The 19,842-nt window shown below is 42.9% G+C and overlaps 1 protein-coding gene across 2 annotated transcripts in view; it reads left to right on the top strand.

Moving 5' to 3' along the window:
- The first annotated feature begins 15,074 nt into the window (after window positions 1-15,074).
- HCN4 (hyperpolarization activated cyclic nucleotide gated potassium channel 4) overlaps window positions 15,075-19,842 on the top strand; it is a 104,279-nt gene continuing 99,511 nt past the window's right edge. Inside the window, exon 1 of one of the 2 annotated variants that reach the window (XM_054836834.1) lies at window positions 15,075-15,778. In XM_054836834.1, coding sequence (XP_054692809.1) covers window positions 15,075-15,778 — 704 coding nt within the window. The remainder of the gene's footprint in view (window positions 15,779-19,842) is intronic. The other variant, XM_054836835.1, reaches the window with a different exon arrangement.

Raw genomic sequence — 19,842 nt, 5'->3', positions numbered from 1 at the left:
TGATCCCTTATGCTGGCATAGCCACCATGATCTGCGTGGACCACTCCACCCGAGACTGGGGCCACGTAGTAAAAGTAGTAACAGCAGGGAGGCTACAGGCTCATTGGCTGCCTGTCAGCTAAGGACACAATCCTTAAACACAGTCCTGTAAATATAGTTGAGTCCACACTAAAGTAAAGGTGAATCTGGATTTTAAACCTGCAAACCTATCAGAACAGTGATGTGTACCGGAGCCTCTCTACAGTCCTGTATAATAAACTAAACAAAAAGTTCCCTTTAAGGCTTGCTTTAACACAGACAACTCAGAACAGATGAGTCAGTCCTGGAAAACTGCAGATTATTCCTTTCTCCTTCCCTATCCAGTGGAAAATAAGGAAGATAAGCTTTTTCCTACAGTCACCTGCTGATATGTGAGGAGTACATGGTTTGATACCTGGATAGGCAATCCTCAGCTTAACTGCCTCAGTTGCTAAGTATCTATTTTAATCAGTGTTGCACAGCACCCTCTTCTGCTGAGAGGTGATGAGAAGTGGAAATCCCTAGTCTGTCTCTCTTTTCCTGTCTCTGATAGGCATTTATATACTGAAGAACAAGGTAAGTATAAAAACTAAATTACAGCAAATAGGGGAGAATCAATAAAGGAATGAGAAGATGGCAGACACACAGATGGGGGTTTATCTCTGCAGCAGAATCCTGACACACGACATTACAAGAACATAGAGTGCTCAGATGAGTTATGAAGATTGATATTTATGATGATGACTTGCAATTGCACTATTTAAAAAAACCAGCTATTTGGTAATGAAAACCTGCTGGCAAGATCTGATCAAAGAGGTAAAATTGCAGGAAGAGTAAAATAAGATCAGTAAATCAAATGTTCTAAATCATCAGTGAGGCACACTACAATTAGGGTTGAATTCAAGAAGGCAGAATTATTGGAATTGCAAGCATAAATCCGTGTCATGCATGTGCTGCCATTTCTTCTGGGAAACACACGCTCACCTCTAGCATTTCCAGACTCACCTCTGTCAAGGGCAAAAAGATAACAACCGTCTCCTAACATAGTGATTCCCATTGACTGCTGCATGTTTCAGTTCAACGGAGGTTATGCAGGCTTTGAGGATCCCCATTTTATTCCCTTAGGAAGGCTCTCAGATTTTGTGTCTTCACATCAACTTACATAGAAAATAGTCTGTGACGTTCATTTGCAGAAGGGGCCCACGGTGCATCCAGCTGGATAGGTGCAGAGAGGCCAGGTGGCTGTTGGTGGAGGCTCTGAGAGCTTAGCTGACTTTGCCTGGGAGATTGTTCATTGTTATTAATCTGAAATGTAAACCACCCTTGACTCAGCAGTGCCTTCTACCTTTTCTAACTACACGCCTTGTCTCATATTTTTTTAATTCCACTTGCTCTATTTGTCTCATGAAAACTTCCACTTTCTAATCATATACTTGCCAGTGTACGATATCTGCAGCACAGGAATCAAAGGTGAATAAGGCCCTCTGAATAATGCAGTACAATCTCTTGTATATGGCATTAGTATCTCTTTTCTAATACATTGAAAGAAAAAAAATGTGAGACTCTCTAATCATAAAGTTACAGCCTGGGATTTCTTTCTTGGTCAGAGATGTCTCCTTAGAACATTCATATCAGATGGAGATTGAAGCAGGTCCTTCCAGTTTCAGTGGTCGTGGCAGCTGGTAGATCAGGTTGCCTGAAAACAAAAATGTTTTGGAATGCATTTAGGGAAATGCTTAACAAAAGCTGCTTTGAGTTCAGTGACAACAGCTGGATTTTGGTTTTAAGAGGCACTGTTGAACAAGCACAAGTGGAGAGGAATAGCTTGTTCCAATGGACTGATTATGGGATGAGGAATTAGGAAATCCTGTATTTTAGTTCCTGGCCTGCCACTGCTTTGCTGAGAGGCCTTGGTGAAATCTTTTAGATTCTCTGTAGTGAGCATCTTGCTTATTTCATCTCAAGTAGCATTAAAATTTGCTTCAGTGAACAGTCGCAAAGGCTAGCAGCTTGATACGGTACAAATGTCCCTTGTTTAGAAAATTAAGCAGTGCATATGGTTTCCCTCTTTTAATTTTTAGTAGAAAGGAAAATACTGGCAAATTGGCATTGTCCCAGCAGTGCACATAGGAGTGATAATATGTGTGAATTTCCTGTTCTCACTGGGGGAAAACACAGATCTAAGAGCGCTTCTGTCTAGTTTTCTCCTATTTCAGGAAATCTTCTCTCTTTGGTCCCTTCATAAAGAGGAACTAAAATGAAAAAGTGGATTTATAAAGAAAGAACCCCTCCAACTAATTTGGATTTTGGGGGATCTTTAGCTTTTTAACTTTCTTCCTTTGTACTATGCTGCAGATTGGTGAATAACGATTAGGAAGTGACAGCAAGACTGTTACAGGTTTTTAATTCTGGGTCCAGTATTGACTTTGTTGTGGTAATCTGGGTAAGGTAACAATTTTTCCTTTTTTCCCTACACAGAAACTAGACAAAAGGTGCTGAAGTGAATTTGTGTACCTACTGTAAGTAGCATATTTGGTGCAAAGCAGAGTGAACTTATTTCAGTAGCTCTATGATTTTCATTCTGTATATACTGAAAAACTGCTAGAGGGAACTTAATAAAGGAATGTTTAGTTATTATTCAGTCTTCAGAATGGCTCCATCCAGTTCTTTAAAATGCCAGTTTATTAGTCATTTTACTTTGCTACAAGGCATTAATAAAACATGAAAGGCTGACTTCATTGCATTTGGAAATCCACGCAGTATAGTTACACAGACTGAGAAATCTCGTTATGTTGCCTTCATTTTCTACAGAAAAATGAACATTATGCACCAGCAAAGTTTACCATTTGTGGCATTTAATTTGGATTTACCATCAGGCCACACTCCCAGCAACGTATCTGCAAGAAGCAAAGAGAATCCATTTGTGAGTCTTTCCTTGAAGCAGGTCCATACTGAAACTGGAATTGTGATGGTTCAGCCTGGTAGAAGCCCTCGATACTCAGCCCATAGAAAAAAGAAAAAAGTCTGTATGTACTCCTATTTCGTGTGGGCACAAGCATCTGACAAGTGTGTGAGAACCCTCAGGGGATAATGACCCAAAGGTCATATGGCACTGTCATTTTCCATGAAGGCATGTTAGGAGTTCCATCAAGAGTATGAGAGAAGCCAAGGAATAGGAAGGAAAGGTATTATCTCAGCTTCAGGCACATGTGACTAACAATTCCCCTTTAGGCTGATTTTAATCAGAATGCCAGAGCTGGCACTGAGCAGTATCACAAGTGTAAGCAAAACACAGAGCTGAATAAGGAGGATGGTATGATTTCAACAAGGAGAGTATGGAGAGATCTTGGCTGACTTGCCCTGTTCTTACTGCAGTTCTGCTCTGAAGAGGGATTTTCCACTCCAAGTACTGGCGCAGTATGTGTATGAGGGCTGGTTGATGTTTACAGAAGATGTTGGCAGGGACAGAATGGGGTACTGCAAGTCAGGTGCATTGTCAGGTGGGTGTTGTGGCAGTAGTATCAGCAGCTCTTAGAAAGGAAGATCAATCCATTTCTGTTTTATAATACTGGTTTTATAAAGGATACATGTAGCACTTGGCTGCGATCGTATTAAAAGTGCAGCACAACAAAATCTGTGAATGGCTTGCCATTTTTCCCCATTTAGAAGGAAATCTTTAACAGTCAAATAGATCGCTATAACCAAAACCAGAATCGGGAACTTCTGAGGACTGGAAACCTCCTACAGGACATGAACTTGGATAAATATGATCTAGTTCAGTCTGCCTGGGAAGTGTTAATGTGGCTTCTGTAAAGGGGAATCCTAACAGTTTACAAATCTCTTGGACATCTTTGAAGAGTCATCAATAAATGGAGTAAGGGTGATTTGATTTATACTGTCCATCTGAATTTTCAAAAGGCTTTGGCAAATCCAGTTTTTGAAGAAACCAAGCAGCCAAAGAGGGTAAGGGAAGGTCCTAGCATGGATAAGTAGTTAGGTAAACAAAAGGAACAGATGGTAAAAGTAAATGATCAAGCCTCACAATAGTGCCAACAGTTCTTTAGGGATTTGTGCTGGGATGTAGGCAGTTCAGCATATTCATAAATGACCCAGAAAAGGGTGTGAGCAGTCCACCACCATTACTCGTCATTTGCTTGTCCAGTTTCCCAGATTTTAATGTAGAAAAGGAACATTATTAACATTTACTCTAGCCTCCAGTGTGATGTGATCTAGGGCTAACCCAAATTAATTGCAGATTCAAGTCTAGTAACTGGGATTGAGCTAAAGCAGATCTTTTATAAAAAATATCTAATCTTGTTTTTAAAATTTCCTGTGAGAGAGAATCTACAAAAAACTTCATCATGTTAATCTAGAGGTTAGTTGCCCTCGACATTAAAAATTATTAACTTAATTCTGGCCTGAATGTGTGTAGCTTCCAGGCAGCATCTCTTTTGCAACTATGTCTGCTGGTGTGAGGATTCCTCTGTGTTCAGGTCTCCACCTCTCCATGTGGGTACTTACAGATTATTATCAAATAATTACTTATACTTCCTTTTGCTTAACTAAAAAAGATTAAGCTCCCAGGATCTTTTCTGTTAAAGTATGTCTTCCAGTTCTTTTCCACTTGGTGCTAACATCTTCAACCACAAGCAGCAAAGGCAGTCCTGAGTACAGTTTGAGCAACTTTTGAGAGTATTCTGCACTGGGGAGGCCTTCCAAGAGTAGGGGAAGGGCAGAATCACTAGAGCAGCTCTGATACCACCCTCCTGTAGAGCAGGGAGTAAGTGCATGGTTGGGGGCTACACGTTCTAGCGAGCTTAGACTAATAAATCTGCCTCTTGTAAAAAGCCAAAGGAAGCTAGCAAAGTCTTTAGACTACTTAAAGTCACAGAAAGATGTTTTAACAAATTCTGTGTCAGCCCTAGGCTTGATGGGAAGATCAAGTCATTTTTGAATCTCACATTCTTTAGGTCTCACAGCAAGACTCAGTCTTCTCCTTTTATTCCACTCCAGTATTCTCCCTGCTAGAAAAAGTTAAGCATTCTCTAGTACTGAAAAGTGTGGGTGGCAAACACCTGATCTGAACCTTTTCCCCTGCTGAGAAGTTTGAATTTAAAAAAGCAACAACAAAATCGTGAGCTTTTCCCCCCATTACTCATGAAGTGGGTATTTTTATCACCACACATTTCTAAATAAATCCTGTCACCTAATCCTGTTAAGTGAAAACTGCAAATCCAAGGAAGTAGAAGTCTGTTGCTCTGCTGAAACAGGGATTTGTGAAGGGTTTTGCAGAATGGTGAAAAACAAAGACAGAATTAACAAGCACAGAGGTAGCTAATACTATATACAATTTCTCTTTGAGCAGACTTTGAACAGCAGTGTGTTGAGCATCCGCTATGACATGAAGTTGCTCAGAGAGGGAAAGTGGTAGTTGTTGTTGTTAACCTTAAGTGCTTCCTCTGGGGCAGAGTATGCACTGAGATGTCACCAGCTTCACAGTGCTGTTTAGTCTGACATCCCCCTATGACAGTAGCAAGAGAGAATGACTGCAGTGTCTAGGTCTGCTTTACTAAGCTACTTTGTATGTATATGTATGTATACAGGTTTTTTTACAGCAGTAGCAAACAGAAGCAGCAAGCAGAAATAAATGGGTTTTGCTAGTAACTTTCTGCTAGACACCGTAGGAACATGTATAACCTGGAAAGCTAAATGGCCAGATGTCCTGTGTCACCTCAGGCAAGTTTTTTATGCCAGACCCAGTGAAGGATATAGGTGCTCAAAGGTGTTGTGTGTTGCAGTGTGTAACTCCTGGGGACCTGACCAAGCCCAGAGTGGGACACTGAGCCTTTCTGTCCTATACTGTGGTAGCTCTCCAGGGACTACAGGCCAGCCTGCGTGCTGAGCAGGAAGCAACCTAGCCACGAAGGGAATGCTGTCAAAATCGGTCACAAATTGCTTCTCCCCGTTGTCTCACCACAGTTCAGCCATGTGCGGGGCTGCATATACCTTCACATCATCTAGAACCCTGTCATAAAGATTTAAGCTTTGTTAAAAAGGAAAAAAAAAGAACAGTTCTCATGCTTTTTTCCTGAATTGCAGCTGGTGAAGCATATGCCACTTTCCTGTTCCCTTACTGTCCCATAGGAAGCATCTTTGTGAAGTTGCTCCATTGAACAGAAGATTTAAGATTCCATCAGTCGGTAGGAGAGCACAGGAGGGAATATGATTCTGTCAGCTAATGGTTTAGGGGAAAATCAGGAAGGCCTGTCTTCTCATCCTGCTCCCAGGAATGTTTCTACAAATCACATAGGAAAGGGAATTGTCTAAAAAGAAGACAGAGTCCAGAAAGCAGCATCTACAACTGCTGTGTGTTGTCCTGCCCTTGCATTAAACAGCACAGAGCAGTAACATTAGATGCAGTTTTCTCATTGATTGCACGGAAAAAAGCTTCAGCATTCACAGAAGAGCCAGGTGAGCGGGATCCCTCCCCCTTGCAAAAACACACACACACAAACACAAGACTACCATCCGCTGAGACAAACTTATACAATGATGAACTGGTACTATCAAGGCAATGGCCTCAAGAGTCTGTAGAGCTTTGTTTAAACTCTTACACAAAGGTCAGTGGAGTGTTGAAAACAAATGAAAGCACAGGCTGTGAAAATTAATCAATGGGGAGTCCCTGGGTGGACTTCTAGAACTGCCACAGCGTGGGGCAGGGCTGGTCATTCCCTTTCCTGTGCAGGGCTGAACACAGCCTTGCAGCTCAGCTCCCGGAGCATCTGAGCATTTGACATTGTTTAATCAGGGCCAGCTTGTGTGGCACTGTGAAAGATAAAATCTTACTTAGTCCTTAGTCTGTGTGCCTGAGAACTGGGGAGATGCCTGCCTGATAGATATTAATTAGCACAAGGGCGTACGGTTGGAATAGTTGTGGCTTGCAAGGAGCATCCAGGGAAGGAGAGGCACAGATAAGAAAACACTGAATGAACCTACTGCCTCCACCCTTCTGGGTTTACTGGGTATTTAATCTTTGTCAAGTGTACAGCACTTGCACTTCCTTTTATTAGGAAGCCCAAATCTCATTTTATTATTAGCCACTTGGGTAATACATTGGTTCCTAAAATACCATTTAAAAAAGGAGAACAGGAAAAGTGCATTTTCTCTTTTTTCTCTTCTATATATACAACCTTCTTGTTTCTAAAGCCAGCAGGTTTTGCTTTAACTTTCAAGAGAAGGAAGCTAACTTTTTGGTAAAGATAAGGTTTTCAAAATGTCAACTCAGTTGGTTAAGAACACAAATGACCATGAAAAAGCTTATAATGGAAGTTCATACCTTTCTTAATCATCGCATTGCAGCACAACTTTATCATACAGAAAGATGAATGCAATGCAGACAATTCTCTCCCTGCCCTCTTTCCATGTCCTTAGTTTCTTCTCTTCTGCTTTGGATCCACCCTTCTCTGTCTTTTTTCCCTGCTCTAGTTCCTCTCAACAAAGCCTTCTCTAAAACAAAACCAGCAAAAAGGAAACAATAGCACTGAACTGGCATTTGAAGACCATGAGATTGTTTACTCTGCTGCTACATTCTGTTCCTCTGCTGTTTAGACGGGGACTGGACCACCTTTCTCTGCTGGGGTTTTCCTATCAGCAGGATTTTCTAGATGTTTTAGTAACACCTATAATTAAATAACAGTAACAAATGACTGAGGCCCCAACTGGACCTGGAGTGCTTTTTTGATCCAGAATTGTGGTAAAAGCTTGATTAGCACAAACACAAATGTGCATGCGTAGACATAGGCGTGTGCAAACTCAAGGAAATAATCTCTGCATTGAGGATAACCTCAAGATCTTTCTGGTGTTGAGTGGGTTATATGCAGTACCACTGAAGGTCTGGTTTCTAAAACCAAAGCCCAGAGAGAGGAGGCCTTAATTTTAGTCTCATATAATTACGTGCAGCCTTATCAACTGAAGTGTCTTCCCTTTCCTCTACTTATCTACTGGCTCACTGAGGCACTCAGCATTGCCGACAGTTGCAGACACTGCTGCTGAGCAACAGACGTGGTGGCACAAATTGCTGTTTTCTAAACTTGCAAGATAATGGGAATGTCTCGAGGACTCAGACTGGCCTAACCTGGTTGCTTGTTTGTAGAGGATACACTTATGCCAGTAAGGAATGAAATGCAGACAGAAATAGCGTATCTCCCTTGCCTTTGGTCTTGTTTTTATTGGAAGAGAAATTCTACTGCATTGAAGTTGCTGAGTGGGAGGGATAACTACCTGAAACATCCCTCTGTGGGTAGCAGCATGTATCTGTAAGGGGTAATGGTGAACAAGTATCTTCTGGTTGAAGTTCTTCTACTGCCATATTGTTTAGACATGCAGGCTAAGCTTGGTTTTGCAATTTTGCTATCTTCAAGAGTTCAGAAATCATGAATAAGCATAAAAATGTCTGAGTGTGTTCTCCAAAATCATGAAATGGCTTCTAGCTGCTGACCTGAGGAAATGAAGCTTATACAGTCATGCTTTGCGTCCATCAGTCTGTCAGTTCCCTCCTTCTAATATTTCAACCTGTTTGATGGTTAAAACCAAATTTGACAGAGGAATTTTGTCTCAAAGATAGTATCTTCCTACATATTTGTGAAAGTAGGTAGCTAGAATAAAGAGAGAATTCCTGTTGAGTCATAGTAATAGAATTAAAGGCTAATTTAGGTTGGAAGGGACCTCTGAGGGTCTTTTGCTCAAAGCTGCTGTAGCCTACAGCACTGGCATCAGTAAATTACTACACATCAGGGAATCCATACATGACAGTACAATTATGAATTATAGAGGAAAAGTTTGTATTGAATCCTGTACATTAGACATGGGAGACTCCAGTCACAAGGCATAAATCTCTGGGACATTTCTTTCATAACCATTTTGCTTACAGAGCATCTTGTTTCTAATTAGTCTCTTATTTCAGTTTTTCAAATCTACTGCCTGTCTTCAGCAATTTGCTGCAGGGAGGCATTGTTAAGATGCATCCATTAGGAGTATGAGTTCTTAAATCAGAGCTTTATAAATGTCTGACAGGTGGTATGGCTGTGAAACTTTGGTTTGCAGTTGCATCAATGACATGACGTTGAGCTTGTTTGATTCACTTACTGAGGATAGAAAGGGTTAAAGTCAGCCCTGACAGAATTCAGCTCACTAAGAGCAGAGTCTGGACTTTACAAAGCTGGGGGCTGCCATTACTGTTGTTGGAGGCAATAGCACATTTCCCATCAAATCCGGCACTGCATGATAATCAAAAATAGTACAGTTCATGGAGACAGAAGATGCATCGGCGGGGACAGACTCGTGAAGCGGGAGCCATTATTCTTTGTGAAGCTACAGCTCATTAAATGCTGGTGAAAGGTGCTATTTTGAGAAAGAGTCGTTTGATAGTCACTGAACTGATCCAGTTTGAGCAAACCTCCCCATGCTGTCTCAACCCTCTCCTGAATAATTCCAGATGAGGGTAGAAAAATAAGCTAGTTCTTGGTTTTTAAATAGAAATTTAATGGAATATACATTTGGAAGGCAAATTTTATTGAAGTCCAAGATACAAGCTTAATATGAGCATTTCAGTGTGAATGTTGGAAAATTCATTGGTAGCGTTTAGACCATCATGTAAAAATGTAGATACTTTGAAAACTAAAAGTAATTGTGACTAAATCATATAGTTGCTGTAATCTCAGCAGCTTCTCAGATTCCATGTAATTTCTCTTCCTCATAGCCTGGTTACCTGTCTCTATTTTTCTATTAAGTTTTCTATTCACCAAGGGGAATATTAAAGGTCAGGTGGCAAGATGCTCTTGCTAATCAATCTGTTTCTAGCTATGAATTTTAGCAACTTGCTCCAGTGAGAATTACCAGTTTTTGCAAAACATTTAAAGATTCTGAAAATCACAGAGGTTTATTTTCTGCATAGCCTGTAACTTCTTTCCACAGATACCAACACGGCTGATTCTTTGGATAACATTTCCATTTTTGCAGTCCAGTGGCAAAGCTGTTTGTTAGTTATAAGCACATTCCCAGCAACCCCTCTATTTCCTAGACAAGTGCTCCTATTTTGATCTTGGTTATAAGGGTGAAGAGAGAGGGATTGCTCCAGATTTGTTTACCACTGGAAGCTGGAATGAATATAGCTTTCTACGTACTTCCTGATTCAAGCTTTTCTGTCCTGTTGTGTATCTCATCTGCTGCTGCCTCTCTTGCCAGGCTCCACAGTCCGTTGTTTAGTATCTCTCTGCTCCCACTGATGGACTTTGAACCGTTCTTTCTCCCAACCCAAAACCATTCTTGCACAGCAAAAGTGGACTTCTTCCTTCCATGCTGACAGCCAGCTCGGTGGGACTCCCCTCTCTGTCCCCTGCCCTCTGGAGTGACTCCTGAGTCCTGCATGCTGGCATGGATCTCACTTCCCATTGCTCAGCTGTTTCCTTTATCCTGGCCAGATGCTCAGGTGCCCTCTTCTCTGTGCCTTAAATAGGTTTCAACATATGTTCCAGCACTTCAGTCCCCCACTTCATGGTTTCTATAAGGAACATGATAGAGCAATAAGAAAGCACTGGCCGAATTTCAACGGGTACAAGTATGACAGCCCACTTGGGTAATTAATAGGGGCGAGGGGGGGATAGGATTTGTGTATTTATAGTGATTATTTCTTTATTATCTTTTAGGTATAATATAAGCTGCAGAGGCAGCGAGTGCAGACTTTACCACTAAAACTCTGAGGCAGAATTTCTCTGTTTTTGTAGTGTTGAATATTTCATGAATTTCAAATGCCAGTTATGAGTTACTTGCTGCCTGCTAGGAACAATAGGCAGCTTTGAAAGGACTTGCTCCCATTCTTCCAATCTATACCACATGTTTGTTGACTCCTTTTTTACCTGAGAATCCAAGAGTTCAAGGGTGATGACTGAAACTCTCACCCAAGCAAAGGTGGTCCTAACAGGCCAGCATGCAAAAAGCTTGCGTTGGTGCTTTCTGTACCCTGAGCTAGAGGATATTAGTTTTTATGGCGCTCAGTCTGTTCTCCTATAGTCCTGAGCTCATTAGGAATGTGATTTTTCCCATTTGCATTGCAGCACTGGATTTTTATTAAAATAGCACTACATATATATGTACATATATATATATGTATATATGAGCTGGCAAAATCCCTTAAGAAACAAATGAATCTTTGGCTGCTTCATCTGCGTTCTCCCTACTAAATCCATTCCCTTTGTATCTCTGCCAATTCTTGGAGCAGTATCTGACAAACATTGTTAAAATGGAGATCATTTCCCTCAAAAACAGTTCTCCCTTTTCGTGGCAGGTGGGTTCTCTGTACCCTCTCTGAATGTACTGTGCAGCCAATGATAGGCAAGACTTAATCCTACAGCAGTCCTAGCTTTCCTGAAATGTTCTAAAAATGTGCCTATAAAGGTCCATTTGCTGACATGGAAAGCACTGCCATAATGCCAACAATAAATAATGTCTATGATAGTAGTTTCATACCATTAGACAAGGATAATTCCCAGCCTCCTGCACTTAGTTCTTGGAAGGCTCTCAAATAAAATATCATTACTCTGAAGTTGTCTGGACACAAAATTGTCATTACATTTTAAGAACTTTAAAACTTCCTCTGAGTTTGGTACCTGTAAGTCCTGGAGCCATGTTTTTAGAAGTGTTTAGGAACCCACAGTGGGAGACAGAGCTACACAAGAATGCACCTTCTGGTTTTTAGTGCTTTGGGCTACCTGCTTCGGGCTATCTGCTAGACAAGTCCTAGATTCGATACAGCGCTTAGGTTCTTATTTCAGGTTAAGCTTTTTTTTTTTTCCCCCCAAAAATGAGAGGATAGTATTTGCTAAAATGATGTGCTTGAAAAATTGCTTCAAAACAAGTGTGATACTGAAATGAAGCTTAATTCTTTATAGATAGATGCAAAGGTAACAAACATGGTCCCAAAAAATAATTTTAAAAACTTGTCTGTATCTGAGGAATCATATGCATTGTATATAGACTGGACAGTGCTGGCTGGGAAGTGCTGGCCAGAGTTCTGGGCACAGGGATATCTGCGTGTGCTTCTGTAATTGTGCAGCAGTGTGCCAGTCAGCCTGACTCAGTCTTTGCACCTGGTAATTTTCTTTCCTAGCTACAGAAGTGATAAAGGAGCATTCTGCCGCTTGCATGCTCTGTTGTGTTCTTTCCCCACTTCAGGGCTGTAAGAGAATCTTATTTGTGTCATCAAATAAGGCAGCACTCGGAGAACAATCCCAGAAGGGCCAGGAAATAAGGAGTGTGGGTATTTTCCGAGAGCCAGCTAGCATACCTATAGCTGAAAGAGGACGAACAGCTTGATTCCTTGAGCACGTCCTTTATTGCTCTGTCATTCTCTGGGAACATTAGGGACTGTGTTTAAGAAGCTGCATCAGTTTCAGATGTTATGCACCTCATTAATCAAAACACATCCTTTTGGAAGGCAGTTGATTGCAGTTTAGGCACAGAAGTGCTTACACCTCAGCATCCCTAGTGCCTGGAGGAGGGAAGAAGAGGAAAAAGACCTTTAATGCTATGACTGGCTTAGTTCACATTATCTAATCTACAGGAGCATTTGAAAATTGAGATTTATTTTCCCCAAAAAGCTTGTTCTACCAGAAATTGTGATGAAAATAATAAGATTAAATAATATTTGCACTGGGTAGCTTCACTGTAGAGTATTTCAAATGAGTCACAGCCAGTCTAGGTTGTGCCAGGAGGTGGGAGGAGAAGAGGAGCAGGTGAATGCTTCAGAGAAAGGATTCAGGGGAGAGAGCAAGAGAGAGCAAGAGAGCAGGCACACAAAGATGAGGAAGCATGTGCTGTCTGTGTGTATGGTGAAGTCACTGCTGATGGCTGTATTTCCTTGGAGTAAGAGCTTAAGTAACGTCCTACTGCTTTAAATGCCAGTTACCTTAAGGCAGTGACAGGTGACTCCTGGAAGGGAAAAGGTGCATATTTGCTTATGAAAGCAAAAGCGCAGCGATCGGTTGAGGATTTCCTTGCTGGTTGCAGTGGGCACTCGTTGCTTGTGTTTCGCCTCCCTGCCTGTCTGCACAGTTCACGTGGTTCCCTTTTCCTAGGAGGTATGATTTTAAATGTATAAAACAACAAACATTCTAGAAAGCCTCAGATATTGAATCTATGCAAAAATATATGTGAGCAGTCTCTCACATAGATAAACAGATTCTTAATTTAACTCCACTGGTTTCAAAGGCTTTGCACTAGTAAATAATTTGAACTAGTTTATCCATCTAAGAGCTGCTTAAATGTAACAGAATGAACAGCCATTCTCAAAGAAGCACAGGGCTGGACTGATTGCCACCTCTTTTCCTCCTTTTCTACAAAAAAATTCTCAAAGAACAAAAAGTAGGGAAAAGCCTGATTTTAGCCTTTTTCCACTGGTTTGGCCTCTATTCTACGAGGTGCATTGTAGCTAGCAGTGAAAGAAAGAAGGATTCCCATCCGGAGCTGCTCTTTTCCCTGGACCAGCCTCCTGGGAGACACGCTAGTCTGGGTGAGCTGCAGAAAGTGCTGACTCAGGTGCCCACTGGGAAGTGGGTTTCCCCGTGTCGTAGGGAGAGCCCACGCATCCCACACACTCCTGCTTCGCCATCTCAGTCCAGCCTCCCTCAGTCCGGTAGGGGAGCTCTTTGAGATGCAGCTTGGGTTTTGGTTTTTGGGGGTTTTTTTGGTTTTTTTTTTTTTTGAATGACTTCTACAGATCCAACCCCGCAGGGGAGAAATAGTAACGTTTTGCATGGCTAAGCAGGGCAGCAAAGGAAAAAAACCTTCCAAACCTGCGGTGGTTTGCAGACAGGTACAAACCACACCGTGTTTCCCAGCAGGCAAACTTCTGCTAGAAAAGACAGGCAATCCCCAAACCCCTGCTTTGCATGCAAGTGAGATTTTCAAGGTGAACCGCTGCTTTTCCTTTAGATTTGGATTTGCCCCTTCCCACAAACCCCCGTGTCTTCACAACAAAGCAGCAACAACTCCAGAAAGAGAAAGGATCGTCAGCATCTAAGGGAAAAAGGAATCTTCGTGCTCCGTTTTTTTTTTTTTTTAATGTTTATGATGCTGCTTATTTTTAAATGCACGGCCGCCCGGTGGTTTTGTGCCGTTAAACCAAGGATGGCATTAAGCCTGGCACTGTCGGCTAAAGCCGAGCCGCGGGTGACTTTTGCTCGGCGGTAGGAGTTCTGCAGCGCCAGGGCGACGCGGTCCTTGCAGCCCGGCAGCAGCAGCAGCGTTGCGGCGCCCGTTCAGCCACACACACCCTTGGCAGCCAGGCGTTGCCCTTTTAAGAAGCCCGGGTGCTGGCTCAGGTAGGCAGAGCCTGTGTGCAGTAGTCGCTCCTATGGCAACCCAATAGAATGGGATCGCTTCATGAATATTCCCAGGAGCAGGAGCTGCATGAGGAATAAGTGATGACAGTGATGTAAGCAAGCAGTGGCTGCTGCAGGTTGCAGTTCATTGTGTTATTGGCCGGCAGGTTGAGGAGTTTGAGGCACCCGGGCTTGAGCTTCGCTTTCCGGATGATGTCTGCCCGCCGGGAGACACTGCACATTTGCATCTCGAAGCCAACATGGCAAGGCTGCTGCTGCTGCTGCTGCCGCCCTCCCTCGCCTTCCAGCCAGAAGTGTGTGGCTCTCCTCTAGACTTCTTGCCCAGTGCTCTGGATCTGAGCAGACAGGGATTGCAGTAACACTCACTAAGGGGAGACAAGCAGCAAGTAGCCAAATCAGGACAACGGAGGAGAGGCAAGGGGGCTTTTTTTCCTTCCCTCTTTTTTTTCCTTCCCTTCTGGATGCAGAGCCTGTGTTTTGATGCAGAGCCTGTGGATGCCACAGTCTGGTAAGGAGATGACACGCCAGTCTCCGGTCCCTTCTGTTCCTTGAGCTGGGGGCAGGGGCCTGGGGGCAGTGACGGTTCCCCTCCTTGGGCAGACCGGCGGGGGGGGGGGTGTCTCTCCCTCCAACTGAGTAGCAGCAGCAGCAGCATCGGCCATGGACAAGCTGCCCCCCTCCATGCGCAAGAGGCTCTACAGCCTGCCCCAGCAGATAGGACCCAAGGCGTCGATCATGGACGAGGAGGAAGACAGCGACAAGGACACCCGGAGGAAAAGCATCAGGCTGAAGCCACTGCCTTCGCCCTCTGCTGGGAGCACCCGGGCACTCGGGGGAGACCCCGGCAGAGGGGGGGACCCCGGCCTCCTGGAGACGGAGGCAGGCAGCAAGGGCGCCAAGACCAGCACCAACGGGGACTGCCGCCGCTTCAAAGGGAGCCTGTCCTCGCTGACCAGCAGGCACCTCCACGACGCGGCCGAGGAGAAGAGGCTGATCGGTGGGGAAGGGGAGCCGGCCTCCCCCTGTGAGGACAAGAGCCCCCCCGGCAGCGGGGAGCTGGAGCAGGGACTGTCAGCGCCCCCACCACCAGCGTCCCCGCCGGAGCCCCAGGAGCAGCCCCCCCGGGCTTGCTCCTCTACCTCCATCAAAGTGGAAGGAGGTGGAGGGTGCGACCAGATCACCCCAGATGAGGAGCAGAGGCTGGGCCAAGCCGGTTTCATGCAGAGGCAGTTCGGGGCCATGCTCCAGCCGGGGGTCAACAAATTCTCCTTGAGGATGTTTGGCAGCCAGAAGGCCGTGGAGAGGGAGCAGGAAAGGGTTAAGTCTGCCGGGTTCTGGATCATCCATCCCTACAGCGACTTCAGGTACAATTTCCCCCTCCCCAGCCCACTCAAAACTAGCTGGCCTGCCCCTTCCCCTACCATGCCCAGCTCAGACCTTTCTGCACAGCACACACCCAGGCATAACTTTCCTTGTTAATTTCCTAGGCAGAGGAACTGGAGGACGCATCCAAGATCTGCTCCAGTCAAACAATCTGCAGGTTTCATTTATATTTAAGCTTAATTTTAGCGTCCCCACACTATTATCAATTTTAAATTGTGTTTATAAACCCACAAGTGTCTTTAGCTTTGGCTTTTTATAAGGGAAAGCCTCTCCATAAGTTCAGTGTAAATGGGGAAAAATGTTCCCACCTGATGCACAACTCTGGACTAAAAGCGTGGTGTCTGCTGCTTACCTAGTCCTACATCTCCAGTTCAGAACATATGGTCTGCCTGACTAATGTTTCAATTCCCATTTTCGGACCTCAAAGTCCTCTCCTTTCTCCCTCCCCAAGAGTTAGGGATGGATGTTGCTACCGTTGCTGTTCTCTGCACGGCTTCTTACTGCAGCATCGTTTGTCAGGAATTGGTATGTGCAGGGGATAGCAGCATTCATTAAGAAGGAACTTAACACCTTCAGAGTCTTACAAAGAAAGATTTTCTCTTTTGCATCTGTAGATCCTTATTTGCAAAATTAATTTGGATAGGGAATAGTTAACGTTGTCTTTATGAAAGTAATGGCTTGCTTTCACTAAGCAACATTCCCATGAAGGTTAATAAGGAAATTAACTTGTAAACCCTAGAGCCAATTTTTGTATAGTTCTGTGTAGCAGAGGGGTTGTGTTTGGGTATTTCTGAGTAAAGTATTTTCTACTGCACAGGTGAATTGTCCTCTGCAATATGTATGTAAAGTACTGCAATCAATAATTAATTACTTAGTGCAATCAATGGCTAAGGTTTATTGCTTCAACTTTAATTACAACTGGCTTACATCTCACATTTAAAAGCACACAGTAGAAGAACATTATTCAGACACATATCTATCAAACTACATTATTTTATTGAATTCTTGGACTCTTCCAAGAAACCTTGCGTTATTCCCTAAAATACAGTTAGCAAGATACTTGCAGGAAGGAGTTCCAGGGTGGATTTGGGTGCCCAAAGACAGAAACGACAGAAACCTCGACACTACCTTTTAGGGATTTAGCAAGCAGTCTGCACACTTAGAAGATTCAGCACTGGCACTGAACAGATTCCTTGATATTTGCTTGGATTAACAAATGTTATTAGAAGGCCATGTGAATTGGAAGACTGCGCTGTCGTTTAAATTCAGGGCATTCAAGTGTCCCAAGCGCACAGCTGACTGAGCATATGAGGGTTTCCAGTAGCTACATCATGATACATACATCCTTGCAAGTACAATCTTATTCAAACTGAGATTGGAAAGAGTATAAAATTGCCTCCCAGTTGTGACTGATCAAGTAACACCTCACAAACACAGTGAAATGTGAGAGTGATTAGCTTTAAAAAGAACAAAACCAATATCATATTCTTGGCTATAGATCTTTTTATTATTTACCACAAGTCTGGAGTTAAAAACTAAGTACTGTGATTTCCTGGGTTATTCTAGCAAGGTGTTCTTTGTGTGTCGCACCCTCAAGAAATTTTGGATTTAGTCACTGGATTGGATTTGGATTTATGCAAAAGTAGCATTCAGTTTGCATATCTTTTATGTATCTGTATAGTGGATTTATTCCCTTCCATCTTTATGACTACGTTTTCAGCATAGAACCAGACTGGCAAACTTCAGCAAAAGGATTGTAGCAGTAGCCGAGATAACCACCTTGCCCAAGGTGAGATGGTCCTAAGAGTTTATTTTTTTTATGATTCCTAGTGAACCAGTGCTTATTCCTTAAAACTGCCCAATAAATTATGAGGTAAGTTTGTATTTCTGAGGTATTTGGCTATAGGGCTACTCCTAGCCTTACACAAAGGAGTGAAATATGCAGGCAAGCTAGACTCTCCCAAGCCAGATGATCATACTGAGTCTGCTAACACTCAGATGATCATATGTATGCAGATACATATGAATGCATGCGCGACTCTTTAGTATTAATAATAAAATCCTTCCCTGACGTAGCTTTGCATTTGTGCAGAGAAAGCACAGTGAATTGGATATCTGTACCCTAGTGCAAGACACTCGCTGCTTGGGGTCAGATTCCAGGTAGGCTGATGTCTTGCCGCTTTTTGTTTCTTCTAAACTGATGCTAGAAGCCTAGTGCACAAATAGGTCCTTTCTCCCTGCTACTATATATCAACATCAGGTGGGGCAGTGGTATTGATTGTACAGAGACATCTGAAGAGACCAGGAGGAGTTGGGTGCACGACTGTATGGTCAGTATGTATGTTTTCTGGGGAACTTTGTTCACTCCTGTTTCTAGGTCACTTGCAGCATATCTGAATATGAATGCCGCTTAGAGAAAATGCGTGGGCTTCCATGAAAAATGACCTATGAACAATGGCTGCCTTGAAGGAGGAGAAGAGTGGGAGCTTTCCCGGATTCTGTTCGGGTTTTGTATTCCCTCCTTCTCTGAATGCTACTAAAGCATCTGTCTTGGAAACAACTCACACGAATATCAATAGCATTTTTTGACCTCTGAAATGCAGCAGATTGCACCAAAGAGCAGATATTATCAAAATATTTGCAAGAGTTATATCCTTGACCCAAAGGACTCCCTTTTCGGCTTTGCAAATTACGCAGTGCAATGCGTGATTGCTCCTTGTTATAGATGGGTGCAGATTCTGGAGCATTAGGATGTTGTAAGGGGCATGAGTCTCCATTACCCTGCTGTCACCAAAGCTGTGCAGCAGCATTTAGTGTACAAGTTTCTAGTTAATATTTAAATATTTAGACCCAGATCTTGTTTTCTGGGTTTGTTTTTTTTTTTGTTTTGTTTGGTTTTTGGGTTTTTTTTTGAGAAACCAGTTTCACCTCCGAGAACGAGGTGCATCTCCAGGTATTTTGGTAGAGCTCCAGACCTCGTGACTCCTGTCTCAGTACAGCTTGAGATGTGAAGTTTTGAATGGAACACTCCAGCCCTATTTGCTGGAGCTTGATTCTGCTGTGAAATGACGTTGGTGTAATTCATCTGACTTCATGGAGTTGCTTCTCTTCGTGCTACGTGAAAGGAGTTCCTGTTTTAGAATAGAACAGAGGCTTTCATCATACTCTCATTAAATTATCATTTTAGCATCTAATATGGCTAATTCTGGTGGCAAATCTATGACCCTCCAAGAGTAAAGCAAATTAATATGGATTAAGGCTCTGTTGATTTCTGCTTTTAGTCCATTGTGAGGGGAAAAGACACCAAATGACCTTTATAAAAGCCAAACTCAGTGCCCCTGAGTACTCATGACTAATGCAGTGGACTAGTTCTAGAAGCACTTAAAAGGTGTCTTAGCAATTTCTAATGAAAATAAGAATGCGAGCTCCTATTCTGAGATGCAGGTGTATGGGCTAGCTGCATGAGTTTATTTGCATCTGTGGTTGATCGCACATCGGTGCAGAGCCAAACTGTATTTCCTAGATCAAGATTTATCTGTGACTTTGAAAGCTTTTTCACTGGGTAGATAGAATTGTAATTTATTGCTTAGAGGAAGCATTGATCCAGTACAATTGGTTTAATAAAAAAATTCCAGGCAAACAATGATCTATCTAGTTTGTAGCTGACTGAAGCATATTGGTTGTAGCTGCTATCCAGAATTGCTTGCAAAAAAGTGTAGCATGCTGCTTTTAGAAAGGCCTGAAAACAGATACAGTATCTGAAGGACCAAAATAGTCCTTGCAGTGGATGTAAATAGAACTGTACATTATTCTCTGCCCAGTAATCTATTAACTTCTTCACAGAAAAGAGAAGCTGCTGCCTTCTTGAAAACAATGAAAAATATGCCACTCACTAACAGTCCCAACTTCAGATTGTAAAATTTTTCTTTTCACTGTTCTCCCTTACTCGTAATGCTCGTCTGCAAACAGATCCTTTTTAAAATTTGCTTCCTCTGCTAGAGCCCCCTATCTGCTTGGGAACCTGGGCAGCTTTCTGTGGCACCAA

This window comes from Grus americana, chromosome 10 (assembly GCF_028858705.1).
Source record: "Grus americana isolate bGruAme1 chromosome 10, bGruAme1.mat, whole genome shotgun sequence".
Classification (NCBI taxonomy): Eukaryota; Metazoa; Chordata; class Aves; order Gruiformes; family Gruidae; genus Grus; species Grus americana.
This window is presented reverse-complemented; position numbering and strand designations above follow the sequence as displayed.